The sequence below is a fragment of the Salmo trutta genome, chromosome 38, assembly GCF_901001165.1.
Source record: "Salmo trutta chromosome 38, fSalTru1.1, whole genome shotgun sequence".
NCBI lineage: Eukaryota > Metazoa > Chordata > Actinopteri > Salmoniformes > Salmonidae > Salmo > Salmo trutta.
The window spans coordinates 28,920,407-28,946,027 of NC_042994.1; the positions used below are offsets into that span (position 1 = coordinate 28,920,407).

At 43.3% G+C, this 25,621-nt stretch overlaps 1 protein-coding gene across 2 annotated transcripts in view; it reads left to right on the forward strand.

Annotated features, from left to right (window-relative positions):
* Positions 1-320: 320 nt before the first annotated feature.
* The window catches only part of LOC115177814 (uncharacterized), a 73,033-nt gene continuing 47,732 nt past the window's right edge, over positions 321-25,621 (forward strand). Inside the window, exons 1-49 of one of the 2 annotated variants that reach the window (XM_029738792.1) lie at positions 321-703; positions 1,749-1,892; positions 2,092-2,294; positions 2,564-2,688; positions 3,455-3,573; positions 8,197-8,373; positions 8,505-8,536; positions 8,658-8,755; positions 8,867-8,886; positions 8,976-8,997; positions 9,138-9,165; positions 11,133-11,217; positions 11,463-11,609; positions 11,856-12,067; positions 12,803-12,903; positions 12,995-13,113; positions 13,209-13,385; positions 13,492-13,523; positions 13,637-13,734; positions 13,843-13,865; positions 14,497-14,518; positions 14,623-14,650; positions 14,788-14,872; positions 15,004-15,150; positions 15,252-15,463; positions 16,320-16,420; positions 16,512-16,630; positions 16,845-17,021; positions 17,140-17,171; positions 17,317-17,414; positions 17,519-17,547; positions 17,710-17,731; positions 17,844-17,871; positions 18,156-18,240; positions 18,677-18,823; positions 19,051-19,262; positions 19,423-19,523; positions 19,740-19,858; positions 19,954-20,130; positions 20,227-20,258; positions 21,554-21,651; positions 21,864-21,886; positions 21,995-22,016; positions 22,175-22,202; positions 22,390-22,474; positions 22,787-22,933; positions 23,233-23,444; positions 24,470-24,573; positions 25,423-25,541. In XM_029738792.1, coding sequence (XP_029594652.1) covers positions 656-703; positions 1,749-1,892; positions 2,092-2,294; positions 2,564-2,688; positions 3,455-3,573; positions 8,197-8,373; positions 8,505-8,536; positions 8,658-8,755; positions 8,867-8,886; positions 8,976-8,997; positions 9,138-9,165; positions 11,133-11,217; positions 11,463-11,609; positions 11,856-12,067; positions 12,803-12,903; positions 12,995-13,113; positions 13,209-13,385; positions 13,492-13,523; positions 13,637-13,734; positions 13,843-13,865; positions 14,497-14,518; positions 14,623-14,650; positions 14,788-14,872; positions 15,004-15,150; positions 15,252-15,463; positions 16,320-16,420; positions 16,512-16,630; positions 16,845-17,021; positions 17,140-17,171; positions 17,317-17,414; positions 17,519-17,547; positions 17,710-17,731; positions 17,844-17,871; positions 18,156-18,240; positions 18,677-18,823; positions 19,051-19,262; positions 19,423-19,523; positions 19,740-19,858; positions 19,954-20,130; positions 20,227-20,258; positions 21,554-21,651; positions 21,864-21,886; positions 21,995-22,016; positions 22,175-22,202; positions 22,390-22,474; positions 22,787-22,933; positions 23,233-23,444; positions 24,470-24,573; positions 25,423-25,541 — 4,821 coding nt within the window. In that variant the 5' untranslated portion in view covers positions 321-655. The remainder of the gene's footprint in view (positions 704-1,748; positions 1,893-2,091; positions 2,295-2,563; positions 2,689-3,454; positions 3,574-8,196; positions 8,374-8,504; positions 8,537-8,657; positions 8,756-8,866; positions 8,887-8,975; positions 8,998-9,137; positions 9,166-11,132; positions 11,218-11,462; positions 11,610-11,855; positions 12,068-12,802; positions 12,904-12,994; positions 13,114-13,208; positions 13,386-13,491; positions 13,524-13,636; positions 13,735-13,842; positions 13,866-14,496; positions 14,519-14,622; positions 14,651-14,787; positions 14,873-15,003; positions 15,151-15,251; positions 15,464-16,319; positions 16,421-16,511; positions 16,631-16,844; positions 17,022-17,139; positions 17,172-17,316; positions 17,415-17,518; positions 17,548-17,709; positions 17,732-17,843; positions 17,872-18,155; positions 18,241-18,676; positions 18,824-19,050; positions 19,263-19,422; positions 19,524-19,739; positions 19,859-19,953; positions 20,131-20,226; positions 20,259-21,553; positions 21,652-21,863; positions 21,887-21,994; positions 22,017-22,174; positions 22,203-22,389; positions 22,475-22,786; positions 22,934-23,232; positions 23,445-24,469; positions 24,574-25,422; positions 25,542-25,621) is intronic. The other variant, XM_029738793.1, reaches the window with a different exon arrangement.

A 25,621-nucleotide genomic window follows, 5' to 3' on the forward strand; every position in this document is an offset into this window, starting at 1 on the left:
ATCTATATCATGACACTATGCCCCAAGACATATGTAGCATCACCTTAGTGGAGAGGTAATCTATATCATGACACTATGCCCCTTGACATATGTAGCATCACCTTAGAGGAGAGGTCATCTATATCATGACACTATGCCCCAAGACATATGTAGCATCACCCTAGAGGAGAGGTCATCTATATCATGACACTATGCCCCAAGACATATGTAGCATCACCCTAGAGGAGAGGTCATCTATATCATGACACTATGCCCCTTGACGTATGTAGCATCACCCTAGAGGAGAGGTCATCTATATCATGACACTATGCCCCAAGACATATGTAGCATCACCCTAGAGGAGAGGTCATCTATATCATGACACTATGCCCCTTGACGTATGTAGCATCACCCTAGAGGAGAGGTCATCTATATCATGACACTATGCCCCTTGACGTATGTAGCATCACCCTAGAGGAGAGGTCATCTATATCATGACACTATGCCCCTTGACGTATGTAGCATCACCCTAGAGGAGAGGTCATCTATATCATGACACTATGCCCCTTGACGTATGTAGCATCACCCTAGAGGAGAGGTCATCTATATCATGACACTATGCCCCTTGACATATGTAGCATCACCCTAGAGGAGAGGTCATCTATATCATGACACTATGCCCCTTGACGTATGTAGCATCACCCTAGAGGAGAGGTCATGTGGGGTGAGTAGCTACAGCCATCTATAGTTCACATCAGTTGCTTTCCAGGCCGACTACATTGCAGGCGTTGCATTGCATTTTTTTTAATGTAATTTTTTTTATTTAACCTTTATTTAACTAGGCAAATCAGTTAAGAACAAATTCTTGTTTACAATGACAGCCTACCTCGGCCAAACCCGGACGACGCTGGGCCAATTGTGCACCGCCCTATTGGACTCCCAACCACGGCAGGATGTGATTTGCTTGCATCAACCTATGGTTGTGTGCCGTGTCATCAACAGAGCAGTTGGACATCGCATGACTATATCATATGATGGGGTTAGCTGATACATTAAACACCTATCCAGGCGTTGTGAGATCTGGCATGGGTCTGAAATGTAATCATTGTAAATAAGAATTTGTTCTTAACTGACTTGCCTAGTTAAATAAAAATAAATAAATAAAAATCATGCTGGAACACGGCATGGAGATAGCTGCTATGGAGATAGCTGCTATGGAGATAGCTGCTATGGAGATAGCTGCTATGGAGATAGCTGCTATGGAGATAGCTGCTATGGAGATAGCTGTTATATTAGTTCAATGGCCTGTGTTTTATACCGAGGATTCGGTAGACCTCTGACTGATATAGATAGAATTAGAGGAGTACAGAGACACCTACTGGTGACTGCATGTCATGACAACCTCTCAACATCTCGTTCTCGCGTGATCTCTTTCAGTTAAATTCAAAAAAAAATTAAATTCAATATACTTTGTTGACGTGGAAAAGTGAAAAACACTTACATTGTTAAAGTTTTTTTTTTTTTTGACCTGCACTGTTGGAGCTCGGAGTATGAGAATTTCACTGTACCCTGCGATTACATCTGCTACCCTGTCTATGTGACTAATAAACTCATCTAATCATCTATCTAATCTATCAACGACGGTCAAATAAGACATTAATAATGGAATAATAAGGATAACGTTAACAGCGGTAATAATATTAACAGCAATTACAACAAATAATAGTTATGAGAACAATCTTTCTATCTGTCCCTCTCTCTTGCTCTAGTTGACCAATGCTGTGGAGAAAGTGGCGTGCGTCCTGCACTGTGTTGCCCGTAGCAACTTGACGATGTCCGAGGAGACTATTATGCGTCTGGTCGTGGAGCTGACGGGGCGGCTCAACTCATTGGTCCAGAAGTTCTCCACCGCGGTAAGCCTCAACCAATCATTAGAGGACTTATTTGGACATTAGATCATATTTGAGGTCTTACAAATATGGACAGAATGTTAATTGTGGAATTAATTATAACTTAAATGGTAATTTACCATAATATGTACACTGTAGAGTTATGCTGCTGATCTCACAAAATGAATTAGACAATGTTTAAGATTTTACCTTCCCCATACAGAACTTCAGTGAGGTGGCGCTCCACTTCCAGGAGGTGTTTGGCCAGGCAGACTCCCCGGCTCTGACCCAGGAGAATCTCAACGACCCAGACTTCATCAGGCTCTGGTTCCAGATCAAACTGAAGCCCCTGCTTCCCTCTGTCCCTCCCAGCCTTCTCTCCTGCCTCAGCACCAAGAACTTCACCTGCCCCGTCTACCAAGCCCTGTGAGTAACACTAAACCTAGCCTAACCTAACACTAATACATCTACCAAGCCCTGTGAGTAACACTAAACCTAGCCTAACCTAACACTAATACATCTACCAAGCCGTGTGAGTATGAACACTAAACCTAAGCTAACACTAATACATCTACCAAGCCTTGTGAGTATGAACACTAAACATAACCTAACACTAATACATATACCAAGCCTTGTGAGTAACACTAAACCTAACCTAACCTAACACTAATAATAATATATCTATGGTTCCACAGTGTGGGGGAGCTGAGTGAACAAATTAAGCTGATGGACCAGGAGGACGAGCAGATGTATGAAATGCACGGTCACATGATCTACAAACAATTCCTGTTGCCCTTCTTGTTGAATCACAACTCCTCAGGTAAGAGTTCTGATTGATCAGTTCTCCAGGCAAAACCGTTTATTTTTTACTACTCTAATTACGTTGGTAACCAGTTTATAATAGCAATAAGGCACCTCAGGGGGTTTGTGGTATATGGCTAATATACTCTTTCCTCTGGTCTAAAAAATATCCCAATGCCCCAGGGCAGTGTTTGGGGACATTGCCCTGTGTAGGGAGCCGTCTTTCGGATGGGATGTTAAAAGGGAGTCCTGACTCTCTGTGGCCACTAAAATATCCCACGGCACTTATTGTAAGAGTAGGGGTATTAACCCCGGTGTCCTGGCTAAATTCCCAATCTGGCTCTCATACTATCATGGCCACCTACTCATCCCCAGCTTCCAATTGGTTCATTCATCCCCCCTTCCTCTCCCCTGTAACTATTCCCCAGGTTGTTGCTGTAAATCTGAATGTGTTCTCAGTCACCTTTACCTGGTAAAATAAGGGTTAGATAAAAAATTAAGTATAAACCCTTTCAGTTTGTTTACCAACACATAGAAGTAATAGAAGAAAAAATGGACTACTTCAAAATGGAGATGGCCTCAATGGCGCTGCCCGTGCGCTCATAGATACAACGTTGCGATCTCTATACAACTCTATGGTGGCAAGCTTCAGACTCTTGTCATGTGATCTTCAGCAGTCGCAGTCCCACTGCATATTGATTATTACTATTAAATGAAAGAGAAATCATTATAACCCCAAAATGGCCTCTGATATACTGATATCCCTTCACTGTTTCAATCCTCAGACCCACAGTGCATCTCTTCAGCCAGTAGCAGTGCAGACTGGCTGATCAAGAACTTGGGTGGATTCTCTGCATTCGCTGCTCTGAGGGATTTCTATGATCTAAATGGTAATTTCTCTGCTGTAAGTATGAGAGTCATGTACGTTTCAATGTCGGCTGACTGCACCACCATGTTTATACTGTATATACACTACCTGTCACGAGCGGGATGAACCGTCTAAGGAGTGAGTCAAGCGCAGGAGACTGAGGTCCGTTGGAACAAACTTAATTTAATAATTCCATGGCAAGATCCATATATGGCTGAGAGCATAACAGTCAAAAAATGACTTAGCCGAAGCTCCGCTCAAAAGGCAGACGGGGCGCAGCCCGGCAACCCTAATGCCTATACAATAAACGTAACACCACACGTAACACAGAACAATCCCGCACGAATCCTAGCTAAACACAGACAGACTAAATACCCCCCACTAATGACAAACACAAAACAGGTGCAATCACAAAACAGACATAACTAACAGACACTGAAACACAGATCGGTGGCAGCTAGTAGGCCGGCGACGACGACCGCCAAGCGCCGCTCGACCGAGGAGAGGCGCCACCTTCTGTGGATGTTGTGACAGTACCCCTCCCCTGACGCGCGGGTCCCGCAGCGTGCCGACACCGGCCTCGGGGACGACCCGGAGGGCGAGGCGCTGGGCGATCCGGGCGGAGGTTGTGGAAATCCCGCAACATGGCTGGATCCAGAATATCCCTCGCCGGGACCCAGCACCTCTCCTCCGGACCGTACCCCTCCCAGTCCACGAGGTACTGTAGGCCCCCCACCCGACGTCGGGAGTCCAAGATGGCCCGGACTGTGTACGCCGGGGCCCCTCCGATGTCCAGGGGGGGCGGGGGGACCTCCCGCACCTCAGCGTCCTGCAGCGGACCAGCTACCACCGGCCTGAGGAGAGACACATGAAACGAGGGGTTAATACGGTAATATGTAGGAAGTTGTAACCTATAACACACCTCGTTTATTCTCCTCAGGACTTTGAATGGCCCCACAAATCGCGGACCCAGCTTCCGGCAGGGCAGGCGGAGGGGCAGGTTCCGGGTCGAGAGCCAGACTCTATCTCCTGGGTTAAACACCGGGGCCTCACTGCGGTGGCGGTCAGCGCTCTCCTTGTGTCGATCTCCAGCCTTCTTTATGCACTCCTGGACCGCATTCCAGGTCTCCCTAGAGCGCTGGACCCATTCCTCCACCGCAGGAGCCTCTGTCTGGCTCTGTTGCCATGGCACCAGGACCGGCTGATACCCCAACACGACCTGGAAGGGTGACAGGTTAGTAGAGGAGTGGCGCTGAGAGTTCTGGGCCATCTCGGCCCAGGGTACGAACCGCGCCCACTCCCCTGGCCGGTCCTGGCAATATGACCGCAGAAACCTGCCCACATCCTGGTTAATGCGCTCTACCTGCCCATTACTTTCGGGGTGGAAACCCGAGGTCAGACTGACCGAGACCCCCAGCCTCTCCATAAACGACTTCCACACCCTGGACGTGAACTGGGGACCCCGATCAGATACGATGTCCTCGGGCACCCCGTAGTGCCGGAAGACGTGGGTGAATAGGGCCTCCGCGGTCTGTAGGGCCGTGGGAAGACCGGGCAACGGAAGCAGACGGCAGGACTTCGAGAACCGATCCACAACAACCAGGATCGTAGTATTTCCCTGAGATGGCGGGAGATCCGTAAGGAAATCCACCAAGAGGTGAGACCATGGTCGCTGTGGAACGGGGAGGGGCTGTAATTTCCCTCGAGGCAGGTGCCTAGGAGCCTTGCACTGGGCGCACACCGAACAGGAAGAGACATAGTGTCTTACATCCTCTACCAAGGTGGGCCACCAGTACTTCCCCCTCAGGCCTCGCACTGTCCGTTCCACCCCAGGGTGACCCGAGGAGGGTAGAGTGTGGGCCCATCGGATCAAGCGATCGCGAACACCCAGCGGAACGAACTTCCGACCCGCGGGACATTGAGGTGGAGTGGGTTCGAACCGACCCGCCCGCTCGATGTCCGCATCCACCTCCCACACCACCGGCGCCACCAGACAGGAAGCCGGGAGTATGGGAGTGGGATCGATGGTCTGCTCCTCGGTGTCGTAGAGACGTGACAGCGCGTCGGCCTTCCGGTTCCGAGAACCCGGAATGTACGAAAGGGTGAACTGAAACCTCATAAAGAACATGGCCCACCTGGCTTGACGAGGATTAAGTCTCCTCGCTGCCCGGATGTACTCCAGGTTACGGTGGTCGGTCCAGATGAGAAAAGGGTGACGTGCCCCCTCAAGCCAATGTCTCCACACTGTCAACGCCTTGACCACAGCTAACAACTCCCTGTCCCCCACATCATAGTTGCGCTCCGCCGGGCTCAGCTTCTTAGAAAAGAATGCGCAGGGGCGGAGCTTCGGAGGAGCGCCCGAACGCTGCGAAAGCACAGCTCCCACCCCAGCCTCGGACGTGTCCACCTCCACTATGAATGGCAAAGAGGGATCCGGATGCGCCAGCACCGGAGCATTGGTAAACAGAACCTTCAGACGACGGAAGGCTCTGTCCGCCTCTGTCGACCACCGCAATTGCACCGGACCCCCCTTCATCAGTGAGGTAATGGGAGCTGCCACCTGGCCAAAACCCCGGATAAACCTCCGGTAATAATTAGCGAACCCCAAGAACCGCTGCACCTCCTTTACCGTGGTAGGGGTCGGCTATCTAAAGCGTGCACGGAGAAGGGTTGGTCCAGTTTAACCAGGGGAATCCCTAACTTATCAGCAACACTTCGGTCCATAAAACTCCCAGCTGCACCTGAATCAACTAGTGCCTTATACTGAGAGTGAGGGGAAAACTCAGGGAAGAAAACAGATACATACATGTGGTCGACAGGGGGCTCTGGGTGTGGTTGGTGCAGACTCACCGGGGGGGTCGATGGGGTGCTCCGCCTGCCATCTGAATTCCCGGGAGAACCTCTCCAGCACCGGTCCGCAGTGTGTCCTCTACGGCCACAGTGGGTGCAGGAGAGGCCCCCCCCTCCGGTCCTCCCAGCAGCAGTCCCTCCAAGCTCCTTGGGCGTTGGAGCAGGAGGGATGGGAGGTGGAATGAATAGGCCCTGATCGGAACGTCCCCGGGCAGCCAGCAGGTTGTCCAGCCTGATGGACAAATCAACCAACTGGTCCAGCGTGGTGGTATGGTCCCGGCAAGCCAGCTCCCGGCGGACGTCCTCACGTAGACTACACCTGTAGTGGTCAATCAGGGCCCGCTCATTCCACCCCGATCCGGCGGCTAGAGTCCGGAACTCCAGAGCAAAGTCCTGAGCACTCCTCGTCTCCTGCCTTAGATGAAATAATCGCTCGCCCGCCGCCTTGCCCTCCGGGGGATGATCGAATACCGCCCGGAAGCGGCGAGCGAACTCCGGGTAGTTGTCCTTCGCTGAGTCTGGGCCCTCCCAGACGGCGTTGGCCCATTCCAGGGCTCTACCCGTGAGGCATGAGACGAGGACGCTCACCCTCTCTTCATCGGAGGGAGAGGGCCGGACGGTCGCCAGGTACAGGTCCAACTGGAGCAAAAACCCCTTGCACCCAGCGGCCGTCCCATCGAACTCCCTGGGAGCCATGATCCGTATCCCGCTTGTACTGGGTTCGGTTGGATTCGGTAGGGGCGCAGGGTGATGACTCGGTCCTGGTGGGGTTGATGGAGCGACTCGCTCCCAGCTCTCCAATCGGGTCAGCACCTGGTCCATGGCCGTGCCCAGTCGCTGGAGGAGGCGGGCATGTTGGGAGACTTGTTCCTCCATTGAAAATGTTTCTGTCCCTGCTGACTCCATAAATTGGTGCGGGATTCTGTCACGAGCGGGATGAACCGTTTAAGGAGTGAGTCAAGCACAGGAGACTGAGGTCCGTTGGAACAAACTTAATTTAATAATTCCATGGCAAGATCCATATATGGCTGAGAGCATAACAGTCAAAAAATGACTTAACCGAAGCTCCGCTCAAAAGGCAGACGGGGCGCAGCCCGGCAACCCTAATGCCTATACAATAAACGTAACACCACACGTAACACAGAACAATCCCGCACGAATCCTAGCTAAACACAGACAGACTAAATGTCCCCCACTAATGACAAACACAAAACAGGTGCAATCACAAAACAGACATAACTAACAGACACTGAAACACAGATCGGTGGCAGCTAGTAGGCCGGCGACGACGAGCGCCGAGCGCCGCTCGACCGAGGAGAGGCGCCACCTTCTGTGGATGTTGTGACACTACCGGTCAAAATTTTGGACACACCTACTAAATTCAAGGGTTTTTCTTTATTTTTACAATTTTCTACATTGTAGAATAATAGTGAAGAAATCAAAACTATGAAATAACACATATGGAATCATGTAGTAACCATAAAAAGTGTTAAACAAATCCAAATATATTTTATATAGCCACCCTTTGCCTTGATGACATGACAGCTTTGCACACTCTTGGCATTCTCTCAACCAGCTTCACCTGGAATGCTTTTCCAACAGTCTTGAAGGCGTTCCCACATAGGCTGAGCACTTGTTGGCTGCTTTTCCTTCACTATGCGGTCCATGATTATACAGTACATAGATATTTGGATTATTATGTATTCAGTGATTATATTGAGTCACCATATCAGCAATTGTTATGTTTCTAACATTTGATAGAGAAACTGAATCTAATGTTTAATAACCTTCTTGTCTCTTTCCTTCCAGTTGTCAGCCCTGGAGGTGCTCTCTCCAAAGCAGACTGCAGAGCTGGTGGTGTTGCCTCTTCCTGGTCTTCCAGGGAAAGCTGTCATCATCAACACAGTGTTTGACTACCTGACTGAGTCACCAAAGGAGAGGAAACTCCCTGACTTCCTGTACCACCTCATAAGGCTGTCTGCGGAGGTAACACAGCTCTACTGGTCAACAATGAGCTAGCCTAACAATGCGACCCAACATTTTGAGGCAGGATACGACAACCTGAAAAACACCTTTTCACCATTATAAATAAACTCTTTCATAATGTTTTGTTTCAGATAAGAATGCCCTGCAAATCGTACAAAATCATGTAAGTTAGACTACATGGGAGAACTGAAGCTCTGGCTCTTTGAAACACAAGCAATGTTGAACCTCTGTTCTGTGAAATGCAGTGGTTTATTATGTTAACTTCCTTGTTGTGTCTGTCTCAGCTTTGAGCGTCTGTACCAGGCCTTATCGTCTGTACCTCCAGAGATGGAGCCAGTCGTCTGGGCCAACATAGACAACCTGATGCAGACCGCTCCAGAAGGTCAGTCACACTTATAATCTTTTCATCAATGTTGTTTATGGTCTAAATAAATCCTCACACATATTTCCCATCATACCCTGTTGTTTACCACGTGTTTGTTTGTTTGGTCAGGTTGTGGATTGGTTGAACAGGTAAGCAGAAAATATATTGAATACATTTAAATACGTTAGGAAAATATTAATATTGTAATTTCAAAACATCCCAATTGTTTCATTTTCAGTGCCCATCAACACCATTTAATTGTAAGTTTTATTTGCATATATTTACATATCTGTATTTAACAGTGCTATCGAGTAATAAGATACAGATATACTGTACATTTGTCTGAAACAAATAAATTACAAGAAACATACTAATCTCTTTCATCTGTGACCATCAACAGATACCAGAGTCTGTGCTGGAGTCAACAGGTATGGATACATCACATTACATTTATGCTAGGTGCTGTTGTTCTAGTGCTAACGTGCTAATGCTAGGTGTGCTAATGCTTAGCTAACATTATAGCTAGTCGGCTACTGTACATACTAGGGTTTAATATTTTCCGGTATTTTACAAATGTTCCATCCTGAGAATAAATCACTTTTCTCCCGGGGGACCCGGTATTTCATGCCAAAACCGGAAGTGTCATTCAAAAGCATTATAAAGCGTATAAATAAGTCCGGATTTTTATTAGAGCTTTGATCAGAATGAAAATATAAACTTGATGCTACCTGAGCCTTATATATATTAAATACATTTTATGAGCCCTACATTAACGACATTTAATGAGCTCCAAAAAGTCAAAATGATTGTGCCATTATCCAATATATAGCCTATATGATATAGACTACTTCACATTACGCACGACAGAAAAACATAAAAGCCCATAGATGTAGCTAGATATATGCTCTGTTGGCTAAATAAATTAAACTAGCTCCAGTAGACTATTTGAGTGTGAACTGTATTACTGTACTGTATTGTATTATATGGACTGGAATTACGCACACCATTCAAACCATGATAAAGCAGAAGAGAACATGCTATTCTGGTGCTGCACATGCGGCCTAAAAAGTTACAAGTATAGACTAGTGAATTTTATTTTAATTTTGAAATATAAATCGTGCCTATTTGTATAATCAGTAAGCTGACACATAAACACCTTTTGTAATATTTCCCTTAATGTTATTAGCCTACCTCCTCTTTCTCTCTCTATTGTTGCTTCATTCCTTCCTCACTTTCAACAGTTAAATGAAATAAGTTTTGTTGTCCTTATTGTCATCATTCTAATGACATTCTTGGAATAATATCGGACTAGAATTAGATGCAGAAGGCTTTCACTTCTCTTCACGAAGATTGAATGGTTATGGCTCTGAATTAATAACTGCTCTAGCCTACCGCCATTGCGCGTTCCTCTTCTTTCAAACTACCCGTGAGTTCAATTGTCTGCTCAATTTAACGTTCAGCAAACAAGAGGCTTGCGTCCCTCTTAGAATAGTCTATTGGTATAAGAAACTCCAAGAAGGCTCCAAGAGTTAAGCAGCGTTTTTTAAGGAGAGGCCGGCGAGGCACAGGTGCTTGCGTATTGCGCAAGAGACAGAGGCTATAAATTAGAAGCTTATTATGCATAACTCACCATTAGTTATCTAAATAAGGCTAATACTACATTCTATTTATTACCTGAAAGAGGTAGGGTAGGACATCTATATATTGGGCGATATATCAATCTAGACAGGATGATCTATTTTGGATGCAATTTGAATGGAGTCGATGGAGAGAGAGAAATACTGCGAGAGAGTGGTTGCGCATGCACTGATTTAAAGCAACGATATTCGAGTGATAGGCAGTTTTAAACTCTGCAGCCACAAACAAAACAAATCTTTACAATTAAAAAACAAGGTGACCCTGAAAGCCAGATAGAGATGGGTAAATTAGATACTTATTCAGTCTTTATATTACTGTAGCATTGGCTGCGCCTCAGCAAATGTAGGCACACCTGTCACATGAAAAAAAGTTACCATGATGAGATGATAGATCTAGATTGTGAACTGCTGCTCCATACTGCTGTCCGCACCCTGAGACGGGCCGTCTGTCCCCACCCTGAGACGGGCCGTCTGTCCCCACCCTGAGACGGGCCGTCTGTCCCCACCCTGAGTGTTGATGATTCATCATGCAGAGGCCGTAGAGAAGCCCGATTTAGACATCACATATAATTTAACAGTTCCATTTCACGCCATGCTGTTCATAAACTGTAAATTATTTATTATAATTTACCGGTTTCTCGCAGTTATTTATCCGGGGAAAATGGAGGGGTTTTGTGCGGTAAATCTCTGTAACTGGGTTCCCGCCATTCAACCCTAGTACATACCTCTGCTAATTCTGTCTTTTCAATTCTCCATAGCTATCCACTACAACACCACCTGCACATGGGGAATATGACAGAAGTTCTATGCAATTTCAGCTTGGAACAGTATGCTTGTTCACAGGTAATTAGTTGCTTCTAAAGTAAAAAGGAATATTTCATCTTGGACCAATAGATATCATTGTGCTGATCTGGTTTGTTAAGTAATTAATAATGTGAGGAGTATGTCTGTGCATCGGTGAGATTCTTCCACTATGGCCGTGATTCTAGTGTATGAGAGACAAAGAGATGCTGTAGAGATACCAAGGTAGAGAACCTCTACATGTTTTCATTCATTGACTCCATATCATCTGTTCTTCTCTCTCAAAGCTGAAAGACTTCACTGCAGAACACCTGGTGTCTCTTCTGAAATGTAAACTGCCTGGCAACTCCTCTCACTCTAAAGAGACCTGGAAGGTTCTCCTCACCAAACTGACCTCTGTCTTAGACCAAGCTCTGGACATGTTCTCCAATATGGTGAGAATATACCGTAGATCAACGTTCCTTCAATGTGTGGCGTGCGTTCAGCAGGACGCAACGTTTTGGAAAGTTCACATAGCACAGTTCACATAGCACAAAGTCCTACATAGCATTCCTACATATGCTATGTAGGAATCACGGCGGTTCTATTCATGGTTGTCTATATGCAACGTTCGAGAGCGTTTTGCAACTGAACGTGGCCCTGTTGTTCTGTTATTGAATGACCGATCTCTTCCTCCCCAGTCCAAACCTGTCATTGGCCCAGCAGCATCCCAGGTGCTGGATGTGATTGGAGAGACCCGGGTCAACAGGCTGACTGACGATCAGCTGAGAGACAGTGATGTCATCAGGAAGTGGTTCTCTGGGCGTCTGAGACTGTTCCTGCCGTCTGCATCAGGAGGGTTTCTGCACTGCCTCAGCACCAAGAACCTGAGCTGTGACACGTATCAACAGATGTATGTATGGTTAAAGGGATACTTTGGGAAACCATTTAACTTCTTCTCCAGAGTCAGATGAACTCTTGGATACCATCTTTATGTCTCTGCGTGCAGTTTGAAGGAAGTTGCTGACTACTGCTAAGGCAATTGCTAACTAGCATTAGCGTCAATGACTGAAAGTTTATGCAGATACCCATAGACGTCCAGTCATGGCGGTAACTCTCGTTAGCATTGGCTCGCGAAACTACGTCTAACTTCTTTCATACCGGACACAGAGACATAAAAATGGTGTCCACAAGTTCATCTGACTCTGGGAAAGTAGATACAGGGCCTCATTGTCAAAATCCTAAAGTATCCCTTAATAGATTGATATTAATGCATAACATGTAGCCCCTACCTGCAGCCAAATGACCAAATAGCACTCTATTGGACTCATTTGATGAGAGAAAGAAAAAAACGCAAAAAATGCTGTTTTTTCTGTCAAAATGTTTCGTTACATTTCAGTTTTCTGTGATTAATATAAACTGTAATATTGGGATGAAACATCAAAATGTAAAACATTTCAACTCTATATCTGACATAGTACTTTTTTAAAAAGTCCATAACCGTGTTTGAGGCGAATACTTCTGTTTCAAAGTAGATTTCTTTAAGACCACCAAGAAACACTCTGTGACCCTGACTTAGCCCACTGCAGTAAAGGGTTTAATGTGATTCATATCGAGCTGATAGTATGTTCTCTTTCCTTTCTCACAGACTGAGGGAGTTCAGCAATCAATTCGACCAAATGGACCAGATGAGACAAGAGCTGGTGGTCAAATACTTCATCCAGCCCTTCCTGACCAAAAACTCCTCAGGTATGGAAGATAGCAACTAGGGTAAAAGCAGCAGACTGTTCCTCAACTTCATTTAATCTTTGACCTTAACCAATTGGTCTCCTGCCTCCAGACTCTGGCTGTGTGTCCAGCTCTAACAGCAGTGTGGACTGGCTGCAGAAGAACTTGGGGCCATTCTCAGTTCTTGTGTCCCTCAGGGACCTGCTAGAATTCAACACAGACTTCTCTCCTGTACGTCTCATTTGCTGCCGACTACGCCACAATGATTATACATAAATATTTGTCCTCATCAAGTATTGATAACTTTCTTGTCTCCCCTCTTCCAGTTGTCAGTCCTGGAGGTTCTCTCTCCAAAGCAGACAGCAGAGCTGGTGGTGTTGCCTCTTCCTGGTCTTCCAGGGAAAGCTGTCATCATCAACACAGTGTTTGACTACCTGTCTATGTCACCAAAGGAGAGGAAACTCCCTGAGTTCCTGTACTACCTCATCAGGCTCTCTGAAGAGGTAACACTTTGTGCATTAGTAAACAAAAGTTCTAACTTGTACCTCAACTGATATTGATGCTTTATCTTGTTGTTATATTGATGAAGCCCTTTGATGTCCTTTTCAGATGATGCTACCATGCGATAGCTTTAAGACCATGTAAGTGGATTCAACAGAAGTCTAACAATGAAGAGATAATTTATCTTAATGATCTTGTAAAACCACAAATCACTACTACACTTTGACATATCTGTTGTCTGTGTCTGTCTCAGCTTTGAGCGTCTGTACCAGGCCTTACCGTCTGTACCTCCAGAGATGGAACCAGTCATTCAGGCCATTATAGACAACCTGATGCAGACCGCTCCAGAAGGTCAGTCATCCTTCATTAACCACGTTGACTATTTTAACATGAATAAGATTATTAAAATAATATATCAACTGACTTTTTTTCAATGCATTTTCTAACTTTTGATGACAGATTGCTTGCCGATGAATATGAAGGTGAGGCTGAATTTCTTTTTTATTATTATATCTTTCATTGACTACTGCAATGAAGTAATGTAACTACTGTAATTGACTACTGTAATGAAGTAATGTAACTACTGTAATTGACTATTGTAATGAAGTAATGTAACTACTGTAATTGACTATTGTAATGAAGTAATGTAACTACTGTAATTGACTACTGCAATGAAGTAATGTAACTACTGTAATTGACTACTGTAATGAAGTAATGTAACTACTGTAATTGACTATTGTAATGAAGTAATGTAACTACTGTAATTGACTACTGCAATGAAGTAATGTAACTACTGTAATTGACTACTGTAATGAAGTAATGTAACTACTGTAATTGACTACTGTAATGAAGTAATGTAACTACTGTAATTGACTACTGCAATGAAGTAATGTAACTACTGTAATTGACTACTGTAATGAAGTAATGTAACTACTGTAATTGACTACTGTAATGAAGTAATGTAACTACTGTAATTGACTACTGTAATGAAGTAATGTAACTACTGTAATTGACTACTGTAATGAAGTAATGTAACTACTGTAATTGACTACTGTAATGAAAGGCCCATTATTATTGATACCTTTGTAATATAATATCTCATGTCTTTTTCAGTGTCCAATAACACCAGCGAACGGTAAGTGTTTTCTCTGACAGCAACAACAGATTTGATACCTACTGTACCGTATATATTGCTGCATGAGATTCTAAAACTAAACATGTATTTCTCTTTTTCTGCAGATAGCAGAGTCTGTGAAGGAAATGCCAGGTAACAAGTTTATCACCTGTATCTAAGATCTACCTGGTCTTAATCCATTTAGTAGCCTCTTATGGTTAATGTAAAATGTAAAATGTAAAAAATGTTATCAGTGATATGACCGTTTGTTCTATTTGATACTTCTACAGTGATTCACTACAAAGTTATTTGGCGACATCAAATACAGCGAACGTGTCCTGTAACTTTTCCCTGGAGGAGTATGCCTGTGCATCGGTGAGATTCTTCCACTATGGCCGTGATTCTAGTGTATGAGAGACAAAGAGATGCTGTAGAGATACCAAGGTAGAGAACCTCTACATGTGTTCATTCATTGACTCCATATCATCTGTTCTTCTCTCTCAAAGCTGACAAACTTCACTGCAGAACACCTGGTGTCTCTTCTGAAATGTAAACTGCCTGGCAACTCCTCTCACTCTAAAGAGACCTGGAAGGTTCTCCTCACCAAACTGACCTCTGTCTTAGACCAAGCTCTGGACATGTTCTCCAATATGGTGAGAATATAAATCAACCTTCCTTAACTCTGGTGATCAAGGGCAAGGTTCCAGTGTGTTGTTCTTTTTCTGAATGACCAATCACATCTCTTCCTTCCCAGTCCAAACCTGTGATTGTCCCAGCAGCATCCCAGGCGCTGGATGTGATTGGAGAGATCCGGGTCAACAGGCTGACTGACGATCAGCTGAGAGACAGTGATGTCATCAGGAAGTGGTTCTCTGGGCGTCTGAGACTGTTCCTGCCGTCTGCATCAGGAGGGTTTCTGCACTGCCTCAGCACCAAGAACCTGAGCTGTGACACGTATCAACAGATGTATGTTTTATAACCGCCTCGTAACACTAGGTCCTCATAATTTAGGTCCTCATAAGCTATACAACATTTGACAGTGGTATATCAAAGAATATTTTATATACCATGTCGTCTTGAAAATACCCCTCGAGAGGGGACTCTGTTTGTCCCAGCAATTAGTAGCGGATATTGGTGCATTCAGCTGACTGAGAGGAATCCAATACAATTTCCTGGATATTTCTATTTCAAACACAAGGGAATAAATCATGGGTTGGGGTCAGGGGTTAACCCACCGTTAAGGACGTCGCACCCAGAGGGTTAAGCCTGTAGAAACGATGCGTTTTCTCAATGATATTTACTGCCCTAATACATCATTCGTTTTAAGATAGTAAAGAAATGGACCATCAAGCATTTTCATTATCTATTTAAGAACATCTAGGGGTATCTGAAACACATGTCAAAGAAGTATTTGATAAAACATTAGAAGTGTGCCTTACTGCCATTACCTCAGTGGAAACACTAAATAACACATATGATATGTCAAAACGGGTAATGCCAAATTTCAGTCAGAAGGAAGTGTGGTTTAAAGTGTTGGAAATGCAGCAGAAATGTATTGCAAAGGTCAGGAAAACATCAGGGAAGATCTTTAGACAAAAAATGTGCATGAACTTCTGTGTAGAAGAAGAGGTCATTATTCTTTCAATTCATTTTCTCCTGTCAATCTGAGCAGATTCAGGCGCAGTCGTCCTCTTCCCTTCTATTGAGTCCTGCTCAAACCGTTCAAACGCTAGAGCGACATTTCTAGGAAGATGCTCCCGGTAGAGGTCCCGCGTGGACCTCGTATCTAGAGGCTTAATGATTTATATTTCCTTTCTCACAGACTGAGGGAGTTCAGCAATCAATTCGACCAAATGGACCAGATGAGACAAGAGCTGGTGGTCAAATACTTCATCCAGCCCTTCCTGACCAAATACTCCTCAGGTATGGAAGATAGCAACTAGGGTAAAAGCAGCAGACTGTTCCTCAACTTCATTTAATCTTTGACCTTAACCAATTGGTCTCCTCCCTCCAGACTCTGGCTGTGTGTCCAACTCTAACAGCAGTGTGGCCTGGCTGCAGAAGAACTTGGGGCGGTTTTCAGTCCTGCTGTCCCTCAGCGACCTGTTGAAACTCAACACAGACTTCTCTCCGGTACGTCTCACTTTTTGCCGACTACGCCACTTTGTTTATACATACATATATTTTATTAATGACACAATAAATGGGTTGTAAAGCATTCTAGTTAAGTCTGTACATCAGTAATGTTTTCGCACATCAGTTGACACAGGTTAAAATGTCAATTTTTGATGTTGGAGGAGGCGTTTTGAACATTACAATCTCTCTCTTTCCACCTCTCTCCTTCCAGTTGTCAGCCCTGGAGGTTCTCTCTCCAAAGCAGACTGCAGAGCTGTTGGTGTTGCCTCTTCCTGGTCTTCCAGGGAAAGATGTCATCATCAACACAGTGTTTGACTACCTGTCTAAGTCACCAAGGGAGAGGAAACTCCCTGAGTTCTTGTACCACCTCTCCAGGCTGTCTGTGGTGGTAATGATCCCAAAGATTATTAGTAAACAAACTTGTAATGCTGTCTTTGAGATAACTGAAAAAAAAACATTTTAGTCTTGGCTCAATATGGCGATGTTAACTTCTATCCTCTCCCCAGACTCCAGTCGGCTGCCCGGTCTACCAGACCATGTAAGTCAAACTTTAGACAATAGGTTGATTAGGTGATCCATGATATGCGGATCTAGTGATTACATAAATATTCTCTATATTCATGTAAAAAGATTAAAGAGACCAATCTTTTAAATGACATTGTCTTTGTGTTGGCTTTCCACAGTTTTGTGAGGCTGTACCAAGCCATGTCAGCATTGCCTCAAGAGATGGAGCCAATCATCTGGGCCAGTGTTTATGACCTCACAGAATCTGTACCAATGGGTGAGTCAGGTGCACTGTCTTTTTCTCGAATCAGATTCCAGATATAATTTGTTTTATTTTTTTACTCAATTTAATCTCTATGTATTTTGTTTTCATGTGAACAGATTGTGCTCTGGTACCAGTTAACCAACAGGTAAGTCAGTTCATGTCTCATTAAAATGTTTCAAGATTGTGAAAGAACATTGTTCTTTATGCTTCTTATATTACCCTGAACTTACAATAGGGGGAATGGACAACCATGTGACTCGTCTAGGAGACTTTCCTTAATGATTATTTTGTGTCTCTTGTTTTCCAGTGTCCAGTGTCATCGCACAATGGTAAATTTAGTTTAGTAAACAACACCTTGATGCCCCAATCTTTATCCCAGAACTGCACATTTAATCGAATATCAAACGCTCTGTATTCTTTTTTTTTTTAAATCTCTCTCAGCAACAAGAGTCTGTGCCAGTGTTGACAGGTACAGTAAGACGTTATTCAGACCAGACTAGGGTTGCAAAATTCTTGTAACTGTACCAAAATTCATATTTTTCTTTTTCCTGGTTGGAGGATTTCAAGAATAAGGTGGAAATAATCAAGTTATCTGGAATCTTCCAACCTGTTTTTCTGAAAAACTGGGCATTTTGGGAAACTCCCCAGAAGTTTGCAAACCTAGTCCCTCCAAGTGATTGAAACACACTGATCCTGATTGTGAGAGTTGGTTGTGAGTTCGACACTGATACTTCTGTCTTACTTGTGTTATAGTTCATCTCTACAACAGCTCTTGGACTCTGGGATCTCAACGGGACGTCTATGTGACTTCAGCATCAAACAGTACGCCTGCTCACAGGTATGGGTTTAAATGTCTTCAGACAATCATGTTTGTACTTATAGATTACTGGCTTTGTGCTTATAGCCTACGGCTTTCTGTATTTACGAGTCACAGAAAAAAACTCAACTTCACATTTCGATTAATTATAATCATTCACTGGTGGTTAATGTTAAGTACAATGGAAAGTGGCTTGTTTGCTCAAGCAGTTGCAGCCGCTGACCACGGCACCCATGTGTCATGTATGTCAGAGTCGGCATGGATTCTAATCTGACCCACTGCCCTTTGACTCAACCCCTCCCCCATCTCCCCTGTCTTTCAAAAACTGTTCTACCTCTTCAATAAAGCAAAAAACATAGGAAAGGAGTGGGACTGCAACTGCCGCACTGCTTAAAAATGGACCAAAAATGTGCAACTGAAGTAGTAATAGTGGCTAAAATACTTATCTCTCCTTCAGCTGAAAGACCTCACAGTTCAGAACCTGGTCACACTGCTGAAATGTAAACTATCAGAGAACAACACATACTCCAAAGAGACCTGGAAGCTGTTCTTCACTAAAGCTTCTGCAGTTCTGGATCAGGCTCTTGTACTTCTCTCCAACCAGGTACGTCTGATTCTGAAAACATTGTGGTTGTCCTTACCATTGTCAACTTAACCAATTTCTCAGCCCTAGAGTATCCGAATAGAGCATAATAATTTAACAACTTTGTTCAAGGCCAGGAATAGTTTAAGGTTGGCCTAGTTTGAGGTTAAAGTTCAAGTAAGTATGTGGTGTATCGGGTCAGGGTTTGCCAAAGCATGAAGTAACCAACCACATCTCTTCCTCCCCAGTCTGAGCCTGTGATTGGCCCAGCACTATCCATGGTGCTGGATGTGATTGGAGAGATCAGGGTCAACAGACTGACTGAGGATCAGCTGAGAGACAGTGTTGTCATCAGGAAGTTGTTCTCTGGGTATCTGAGACCGTTTCTGACGTCTGCATCAGAAGGGTTTCTGCACTGCCTCAGCACCAAGAACCTCAGCTGTGACTCTTACCAAGCTGTGTAAGTGGTTACTATTTGGGTTTATGACCTTAGTGTGTCAGGTCCTCACAAAGTTAGGTATTAGGTCCTCACAAAGTTAGGTATTAGGTCCTCATAATGTTATGTCCCCTAAATGTTAGGTCCTTATAACTTATACACATTACTCACGTATCACTTTCAGGGTGAAGGAGTTTGGAGCCCAGTTTGATCACATGACCCTAGAGCAGCAGCAGCTGGTTCTGAAAGAGCTGGTCATCCCCTTCCTGTCTCGACCCACAACAGGTAATCATCAGCTGACTGGATGTTTGTTTTGAGCAGTTGATTGGTTCGTTTTGAAGTATATCACAATGTTTTTTCATTTATTTGTATTTTTATAGTTGGTGATGACATGTAAAAACATTAAACAATGTAAAACTGCAAATTTGGATAGGTTTAGACCAATCGCATGTTTGTGTTTTGATGGTTATGTCTGTATGTTAATAACCCTCTTCCCTCCAGACTCTGGCTGTGTGTCCAGCTCTAACAGCAGTGTGGACTGGCTGCAGAAGAACTTGGGGCCATTCTCAGTTCTTGTGTCCCTCAGGGACCTGCTAGAATTCAACACAGACTTCTCTCCTGTACGTCTCATTTTCTGCCGACTACGCCACAATGATTATACATAAATATTTGTCCTCATCAAGTATTGATAACTTTCTTGTCTCCTCTCTTCCAGTTGTCAGTCCTGGAGGTTCTCTCTCCAAAGCAGACAGCAGAGCTGGTGGTGTTGCCTCTTCCTGGTCTTCCAGGGAAAGCTGTCATCATCAACACAGTGTTTGACTACCTGACTGAGTCACCAAAGGAGAGGAGACTCCCTGAGTTCCTGCAACATCTTGTCAGCCTGACCAAACAGGTACATCTCTCTTCTGTCCTTGTCTACAAAAATACATTCTTACAGATAATCATTGATACAAACCAAATACTAACCTTAACCTTTTTCTGCCTTTAGGAAAATATCCCTTGTGCCTCCTACAAGATCATGTAAGCTTCAATGATGAAATTTCTCTTCCTTATGTTACAAAATACATTTTACCAAGACGAATATGATTATTTATATTCTGAATCGTTCAGTGGGGTCTTTCTATAAGGTATAATTAACATTATATCCAAAAAGTCACATTTTGTAACCTAATACAGTGTCTTCAGAAAGTATTCACACCCCTTGACTTTTTCCACATTTTGTTGTGTTACAAAGTGGAATTTAAAATAGATTTCATTGTCATTTGTTTTGTCAACGATCTGCACAAAATACACTGTAATGTCAAAGTTGATGAAAAATTCCAACATTTGTCCAAAAAAAGAATGAAAAATAGAACACTCACATACAGTATCTTGATTAGATAAGTATTATAGTTATATATTGTATTCAACCCCTCTGAGCCAATACATGTCAGATCACCTTTTGTAGCGATTACAGCTCTGAGTCTTTCTGGGTAGGTCTCTAAGAGCTTTTCACACCTGGATTGAGCAACATTTGCCCATTATTCTTTAAAAAAAAATTCAAGCTCTGTCAAATTATTTGTTGATCATTGCTAGACAACCATTTTCAAGTGTTGCCTTAGATTTTCAAGCAGATTTAATTGAAAAAAAAAAACCTGTAACTCGGCCACAAGGGAACATTTACTCTCTTCTTGGTAAGGAACTCCAGTGTAGATTTGGCCATGTGTTTTAGGTTATTGTCCAGCTGAAAGATCGATATCTATCTTTCCTCAATATTGTTTTATATTGAACCACTGGAATTGTGATACAGTGAATTATAAGTGAAATAATCTGTCTGTAAACAATTGTTGGAAAAATTACTTGTGTCATGCACAAAGTAGATGTCCTAACCGACTTGCCAAAACTATAGTTTTAACAAGACATTTGTGGAGTGGTTGAAAAAACAGTTTTAATGACTCCAACCTAAGTGGATGTAAACTTCCCACTTCAGCTGTATGTGAGGTTTTGACCATTGTTTTTGTTAAAGGCGTATCTCCACAATCATTTTACCCATTGGTCAAAAGATGCGTTTTTGTTTTGATTGGACTCCCTACCATAGATGTTTCTAATGACAACTGCATCTCTTCCACGTGAGGACATCCCATGAGACATCCCATGAATGACCAATTTTGTGTCAGAAATGTCACCCTATTCCCTACATAGTGCATTACTTTTAACCAGGGTCAATAGGGCTCTGGTCAAAACGAATGCACTATGTAGGGAATAGGGTGCCATTTGGGATATACTCATGTAAAATAGAACTTAAAAACGCTCCTGTTGTTGTTGTGTTTATTTAGTTTCACCAGACTGGACGAGGCCGTACCCACTGTTACCATGGAGATAGAGTCAGCCCTCACCTCCAGCAAGACAGCTTTACTACAGACCGTCCCATCAGGTGAGAGACGGGTTTTAATAAACAACACTGGATTCGATTGGCTGAGTCTATTTCCTGTGTAGTGCAATACTTTTGAACAGGACCCTTAGGGAGCACCATATTGGTTCCAAAGCATTTTGGCCCGTTTATTTTAGTTTTTTTCCATGTTAAACATGTTACGAAGAATCACCATTACTGCCTGAAATCTTGCAAGTTTTATTTTCCCCTCACAGGTTGCATTGTATACAGTGGAGAGGTGAGTATCTGTTTGTTTGAGTTCTGTCTTACAGGCTGATGTGACTGTATGATTTATCTGGACACTGCATAGCCGATTGGAACTCATTATATCTCATCTTTCCCTCAGTGCAATGTCACCCCAGTTAATGGTACGAGATATTTGATCGATTATTTTTTTTGTGATATATTAATTCACCAAACATTGATTATTATATTATTCAATTGATTTCATAGTGATCAGTAATTCCTTGCATTCCATTGATTATTATTCAGAAAGAACTAATTGTTCATTACGTATTGTTTACAGAGACAAACGTTTGTGCTGGCGTCGACAGGTGAGTTATTCAAAGATAATTTCTGTTAGCTTCAGTTTTTTGTGTTTTTTTTTACATTTAAAAAAACATCATTTCATTTGCGTTAATTGGTGACATGGTCTCAAACCGTTTCTAGTGCTGCTTTCACGTCTCTTCTTTCCATCATATTTCCAACAACCATCTGAATATCTGTTGTTGATTCCTTCAGCACTGCTCTACAGGGTCACCTAGACAACGGGCAGATCAGCGGAGTCCTCTGTGATTTCAGCGTCGATGTTTATGCTTGTGGCTCGGTACGAAGAATTCTTCACAACTGTCACGTTTCTGTTCAATTTTTGTTGTTTTTCTAGTAGAACAACCACAGAAGTGACTCAGATGTTCTTGTTTTTTGATTGGTCTGACCTTTTTTTTGTTGGTTTCTTGTTTCTTTGTTCTCTACTGTAAAGCGTCTCTGGGTCCTTGAAAAGCGCTATATAAATCTCATGCATTATTATTCTATCTTATTATTATATATCAATCTCATGTATTATTATTATTATTCTATATTATTAGATGATATGATTTGTACATGTTTTTTCTCTTTCTGTCCCTTCTTTACCCTCCAGCTGTCTGTGTTGACATCAAATAACTTGGTGAGCCTGTTAAAGTGTAAGCTGTCTGGAAACACCAGCCACTCAGCACAGATCTGGAAACTGTTCTTCTCTAAGGTCTCAGTGGTTCTGGACTCAGCCCTGGATCTCTTCTCCAACACCGTGAGATAAAACTCTTATCTATTCATATCATGCTTATACTGTACATATAAACTTACTGACTAATTATTACAGTATGTAGGTCCCCTCTTATACTGTACATATAAACATACTGACTAATTATTACAGTATGTAGGTCCCCTCTTTTGATCTGGCTTTTATTTGGTTTTATTTTCTAAAAAGAAAAGGAGACATTATATTCATACTACCAGTAGATCTGCCAAGGTCCCAAATATTATTGTGAATGCCGACATTCAGTCATTTCCTGATTATGAAATCGTTTTTTTAACCATGTTCTCCAGACACTAGACCCCAGCTCTCCAGCAGTGTCCCAGGCCCTGGATGCTATAAGAGAGGTAAAGCTGGACAGCTTCAGCCTGGCTAGTCTCAGAGATCAGAAAATCATCAACCTCTGGTTCAACACCAGACTCCGTCCCTTCCTACCTGCCGTCTCCACTGACTTCCTGTCCTGCCTCAGCACCAAGAACTTCAGCTGCTCCACCTACCAGACCATGTACGTATTAACATTACTATATATAATATAACCTACCAGACCATGTTATAATATCACCTACCAGACCATGTTATAATATCACCTACCAGACCATGTACGTATTAACATTACTATATATAATATAATATCACCGACCAGGTGATGAAAGGCCCTTTATCTACTTCCCCAGAGTCAGATTAACTCATGGATACCCTTTTTATGTCTCTGCATACAGTATGAAGGAAGTTAGAGGTAGTTTTGCGAGCCTAACTGGCATTAGCGCAGTGAATGGAAGTTTATGGAAAGTTCCAGTCATTATGCTAACACATGTTAGCAATTGCGCTAGCGATAGTTAGCAACTTGCTTCAAACTCCACGCAGAGACATAAAAATGTTATCCAAGAGTTAATCTGACTCCAAGACATGCAAACCTCTCACCATTATAATAACAAGAGAGGTTAGCATTTTGAGGGGGTATGATATTTGTGTCTCTGTAACTTTCTCATCACTATTCACAATTTTTTCAGGACTATTCATAATTATGGTAGCATCCACATGAATGTAGACATGTTTAAAAAGATATTATGTTCTTATTTACAATAAAAGAGACTCTAAAATAGCACTACATTATTTACCATTCATTTCTATTGGGCACAAAATAATCTGAAACGTAACCAAAACAAACAGCAGATGTATCCAACAAGTTTGTAGAGTGATAAACTTGATGTAATCATTGCATACTAGGAATATGGGACCAAATACTTAACTTTTTACTGCTTTAATACACATATAAGTGAATTTGTCCCAATACTTTTGGTCCCCTAAAATGGAGGGACTATGTACAAAAAAATAAATAATTCTAAACGGTTCACATATCCTCAAATATCCTCAAATTTAAGCCAGATGGTATGCACTTTAAAAAATTCCAAATCCTGTTCTGCTGCATCAAATGTTACACTGCAACAACTCTTCATTGTGGAGATGATTGAGTTGTGTCCGAGATGGCTTTGCAGCGATAACCTCTGACCCCTTTGTCTTTTCCCTCAGCGTTCAGATCCTGAGCAGCCACCACTCAGCCATGGACCAGTCCAGACAGATATCAGTCTACACTACCTTCATAGAGGTCTTTCTCTCCAGGAACAACACAGCAGGTACTGACCAATAGGAACCGAGTCTCACCAGGTACTGACCAATAGGAACTATGCCTCAGCAAGATACTGACCAATAGGAAATTAGCCTCAGTAGGTAGTGACCAATAGGAACTGAGCCATAGCAAGTACTAACCAATATGAACTGAGCCTCAGCAGGTACTGACCAGTAGGAACTGAGCCACAGCTGGTACTAACCAATAACAACTGAGCCTCATCAGGTACTGACCAATAGGAACTGAGCCTCAGCAGGTACTGACCAGTAGGAACTGAGCCACAGCTGGTACTAACCAATAAGAACTGAGCCTCATCAGGTACTGACCAATAGGAACTGAGCCTCAGCAGGTACTGACCAGTAGGAACTGAGCCACAGCTGGTACTAACCAATAAGAACTGAGCCTCATCAGGTACTGACCAATAGGAACTGAGCCTCATCAGTTACTGACCAATAGGAACTGAACCTCAGCAGGTACTGACCAATAGAGTGCTGAGCCTGAAGGCCAGAGGGCGCATTACTTTTTCTATAGGCCCTGTTCCAAAGTAATGCCTTGTAGGGAATAGGGAGCCATTTCAGACAGCCATTGTCAGTCAAACTGCTGTGTAAATAACACAAACACACTTCTGAAAGTGTTATCTGGAGAGTTAATATGGGATCTTCAATAGACTGGCACTGAAAAACCAGCAGGGACTTTTCTCTGACTGTGTTCTCTGACTGTGTTCTCTGACTGTGTTCTCTAACTGTGTTCTCTGACTGTGTTCTCTGACTGTGTTCTCTGACTGTGTTCTCTGACTGTGTTCTCCAAATTTGTTCTCCAAATGTGTTGTCTAAATGTGAGGGGATCCTGTCTGTAGCTCTCAGCTGTAGCTCTGACACCCTGAACAGTGAAGACTGGCTGCTGAAGAACTTCAGAGGATTCTCTGCCTTCGCCTCCTTCAAGGACATGCAGAGACTACTGACCACCTTCTCTGTGGTAACTGTCTGTTGTCCTGTTGTCCTGTGGTAGTAGTCTGTAATAATGTCTGTTGTGTCTGTACTGCAGATGGAACCGTT